Source organism: Mandrillus leucophaeus, unplaced genomic scaffold, assembly GCF_000951045.1.
Source record: "Mandrillus leucophaeus isolate KB7577 unplaced genomic scaffold, Mleu.le_1.0 Scaffold537, whole genome shotgun sequence".
NCBI classification, from domain to species: domain Eukaryota; kingdom Metazoa; phylum Chordata; class Mammalia; order Primates; family Cercopithecidae; genus Mandrillus; species Mandrillus leucophaeus.
This window is the reverse complement of record NW_012105775.1, coordinates 1,935,209-1,939,661: the sequence shown is the minus strand read 5'-3', so window position 1 is coordinate 1,939,661 and position 4,453 is coordinate 1,935,209. Positions and strand designations below refer to the sequence as shown.

Below are 4,453 nucleotides of genomic sequence, written 5' to 3'. Positions count from 1 at the left end.
TATAAACAAGATTACTAAATACTACTAAATACTATTAGTAGTATTGTAGTATTTGAGCAGTATTTAAATTAGTAGTATTTTAATTTATTAGTAGTATTTAGTATGTAAATATAAGGTTTATATTTACAGATACACCTTTTGTAAATATAAACCCTATCTGCTGACAGGTAGTGGACAGCAGATATTATCTATCTCATAGTGTCTTATATAGTTATTCTGTCACTTATTTATTGCTTTATATTTATCTGTGGACTTTTCCCCCCATGATGTAATAAGAGTGAGTAAGTGATGGTGAAAATCTCTGACTTTATCTTTTACTTGTTGATCATCTTCCTCTTTCTTTTTTGTGCTCTTTGTTTGGCTATTGCATTTTAGGGACAGTCCAACCTAGAAGATAGACTCTTGCATGGGACCACGGCAAACTGTACAGGGTCTGCTTAGGCGCAGATGTAGACTGGGCCCTACTGTCTGCAAGCCTAGCTATGTTTAGGTTGCAGCACCGGCTACACAGATCACTGGATTTCCGATATTCTTTAGGACAATCCATTGATAAAATGGTCTCGTGAGTCATTAAGGCTGTCCTGGATATCACCTTGGGACACTTGGGGATCTCTTTCCATCCCAAAGAATTGGAATGTAGTTTAGGAAGGCCTAGAGAACGTGTGATAGTCCATGGTCCTGGAGAGAATTAGGAAGGTATATGGGAGATGCTACAGAGTAGGACAACTCCATGGGTCCCAGTGATTCTTTTTGTTTTGTTTCTTGAGGGGATTGCATAGAATTGAGCTGAACCTCACTATAGTCACCATGTTCAGATCGTTTGTCTCTGCTGGAAATATTCCTCTTCCTTTTGGAAGCAGTACCCTTTTGTGGTCCCCTGTGTGCATTACAACCCTAGGGAAATCCATGGCCTGCGGGTGTTATCACAATGGGAGGTTAAGGAGGGGAATGGCGGAGTGGTTACCCTAACCTTTCTCCCTTCTTTTTCCTTCTGTTCTCCACAAGGCTTTTTGTGTTTTGTTGATGAAAACAAATGCATCTCTGGCCTTTAAGATGAGCTGCATAGGAAGATGCATTGGATTAGGCCTTAGATAAGAGCTTATCAAACATGGAGGCTGGGTACGGTGGCTCACACCTGTAATCTCAGCACTTTGGGAGGTCGAGGTGTGCGGATCACCTGAGGTCAGGAGTTTGAGACCAGCCTGGCCAACATGATGAAATCCCATCTCTATTAAAAATACAAAATTTAGCCAGGCTTGGTGACGAATGCCTGTAATCCCAGCTACTCAGGAGGCTGAGGCAGGATAATTGTCTGAGCCTGGCAGGCGGAGGTTGCAGTGAGCCGAGATCACGCCATTGCTCTTAAACGTGGGTGATAGAGTGAGACTCTGTCTCAAAAAAAAAAAAAAAAAAAAGGAGAGGTTTCCTTGAATATGTCTTTTGTTCTGTGGGGTTCCTGCCTGCAAGTTAAATGTTGATTATCAGTGCAACTACTACAGAACCTGAGAAACAAAAAAGACTTCAAAAAATAAAAAGCCGGTTTTTCTCCTCAAGTATTTTAACCAGGAAAACTTACAAAATTAGTCAAATCTGAAGTCTTGCCTAATTTATATTCAGTACATAGTCTAAAAATGCTTCCAGATTTAAAACAGAAAGAAAATCTTAAAAGCAAATGATTTTTCTCTCTCTTTTCCCTTCTTCAGGCTTTTCCTCCAAATGCGATCATTGTATTTTTCTACTGCAGTGCAGTGACTATATTCTTCACAATAATCAAACTAGTCAGTTATCGCCTACACCTCATGTTTGACAAAGGAGAAGTAATTCAGCAAAAACCCTCCAGAAAGGAAGAAAAGCCAAATAAAGACAAGGAGGCCAAAGGTGAACACATAACTAATCCCAAAAATCCAAGGTAATATTTCCAATTAATGTGACACTTCAAAATTTAAATGTTTTGCTCTTAAGTTTTTTATCAGTTGTTTTTGAAATCACTAGTACAGGCGGATAGAAATATGTGCATTTTTTTTATATTTCAGCATATACTTAAGCATAACATTGATATTCATAATCGGGATGGTTTAACTAGCTATCAATATGACCTTCTCACATGATCTAGAATTCATTTGTCTTAGGCTTAGCACTGCAAAAAATTTCACTTCACTGTTTTTATGTTGTTATTTAAATGCTTAGAACATGCCAGAGTATTTTAAAGAATAGCATTTGTGTTTGTTGATATAAAAGTGATACATTACATAGAACTGAAATATTAAGAGTAATTTTTGAGTTAGCATTCTTTTCACTATTCTTGTATTATTTCTTACAGCTCCTTAAGATAGCATGTCCTCTAATTTAAAAGTAATGTTTATTATAAGGTTTATCTGCTGCACATGGTGGCTCATGCCTGTAAACTTGCATTTTGGGAGGCTGATGTGGGAGGATCACTTGAGTCCAGGAGGTTGAGGCTGCAGTGAGCCATGATCGTGCCACTGCGTTTCAGCCTACCCGGAGAGAGCGAAACCCTGTCTCTTAAAAACAACAAACAAAGATTTATATATAAGGAATATAACAAAATGGACTGTAGGAAAAATAAGTTTTTAGACTAGTACTAAAAGAGTCATGCTTCTGTTTGATAATATCACTTACTGCTCTTGTGTTTCTCATGTTGGGTTAGCAATAATAGGCAGATTCACAATGGCAAAAAGGAAGAGGCCAGTCGAAACCTCTCCACGCCTCCCCTCCGCTGCAGCTCCAGAGGGCAAAGCATAACCTCTCATCACTCTTCTGGGCCATTGGTTAGTGGTCTTGTTTCCTGTTTCACCCTCTTCATGTGGTTTCGGTGTTGATCTCACCTAGAATGGGAGTGTTCAGCAGCAGTGATTGTAGCTTGCATGCTGTAATCACTGGCCCGTGTACAGTGAATATCACATCCCAGGGTCTGGAAATGGCCTGAAGGGTGCCCTTGGGACCATACGATAAATGCCCAGTCATGTGTTCAAAGCACACTCTCTGGCCTCCTCTGCCATCCACCCCCACTGCTGGGTCAGCCACACTGCACAGAGAACCAATTTGCAGGCCTTTGCTTCTTCCTGTTGTCATTCATTGAAGTCATCATATCTGCAGTGCCTTCCACCTGAAATGGATATCGCCTCTGCTTTCCATTTTAAATCACACTTGTCTTTCTGGGAAGTCAATAAATTACCTTTTTTCTAGATTAACTTTATCGAGCTCCATTCGCTATAGTGTCAGTAGTGGCTTATTCCTTCTCTGTTTACTTTCTTAGTAGCAAATCTCCCTTTGTCACAGTACAGTTGTCTTGGTTGAATGTCCACACTTACGTACATTTGTATCCATTCTGGTCCCCATTTTATAGAAGCTTAAGGAGAGTGAACACTGTATTGTCTCTTCCCTACATGCCATTTAGAAAACCAGTGACTGCTGGTCAGTTATTGCCGACTGTCTGGAAATGGACGATCAGCTGAGTCATCCATTGATTTTTGTTTCTTTCATTTGTTAGGAGTTGTCAGCACAGGAAACCGTAGAAGATCTCAAAGGTAAAGTGTCATCATTCATATTTTATCCCTGCATTATCCTCAGTGAAGTGAAAAATATTTTTATAAAACAGAATGCCAGTGGATTAACTGAAAATAAGAACTATACGTAAGACTGCATAGTTATATTTTGACTTTGTTTCTTTAACTCTTAATTTTAATTTTTTCTCATCAGTATTTGTGTATCAAGTCTTAATTCAAATTGTGATATTTTGTTGATCATAATTCATTGTCATTTCTCCAGTCTATGCCTCATTTCATTTGACTTATAAAGAGCAGACATGTAAGTTTTTTTATGGATGATAAGTTATCATCCATATAAAAATTTGTATTATAGTACATACATCAAAAAATGACAGGATAAATTGTATAGCATTCTGCATATCTACCTTTCTTTCAAGTTACAAATTTTGTTTTGGGGGATCTTTCCTTTAACTTAAACAATTTTTGTTTTACGTTTTTACTAAGATTATTATTATTTTTTAATCTTTTGACTACCTGCAGAAGGCTTAGAAAACATCTTTTGGAAGCCTGAATTAATTCCTTTGTTTCTCTGCAATTCTATTTTCTTTTCTACTACTACAAAGACAAATTTTATGCACTATTTCAGTTTTGAAAATGGTGTAAAATTTAATTTCTTCTAGAAAACAGCTGAAATTAGCACCATAGCCCTGAACCCCTAAAATGAAGTTTCTTTTTTCATCAGTCAGCTGTATCCCATTATAACAATATGTAAAGGATTGTCCAGATTTTTTTGTGTGTTATTACTACTAAAATAAATTCACATTAGTTAGATTTCTAATATTTTGGTTGCACATACAGCTTCATAACAGTTACTTTATGTCTGTTTTATACACATATATACAAGCACATACCTTTTCCTTCATATTAAACATATTCTTCTAGAT

The 4,453-nt window shown here is 37.4% G+C and overlaps 1 protein-coding gene across 1 annotated transcript in view; it reads left to right on the top strand.

The window, feature by feature from the left end:
• Window positions 1–4,453, top strand: part of PCNXL2 (pecanex-like 2 (Drosophila)) — a 345,612-nt gene that overhangs the window by 33,020 nt on the left and 308,139 nt on the right. The window contains exons 2-4 of the mRNA XM_011997321.1: window positions 1,704–1,909; window positions 2,669–2,789; window positions 3,512–3,548. Coding sequence (XP_011852711.1) covers window positions 1,704–1,909; window positions 2,669–2,789; window positions 3,512–3,548 — 364 coding nt within the window. The remainder of the gene's footprint in view (window positions 1–1,703; window positions 1,910–2,668; window positions 2,790–3,511; window positions 3,549–4,453) is intronic.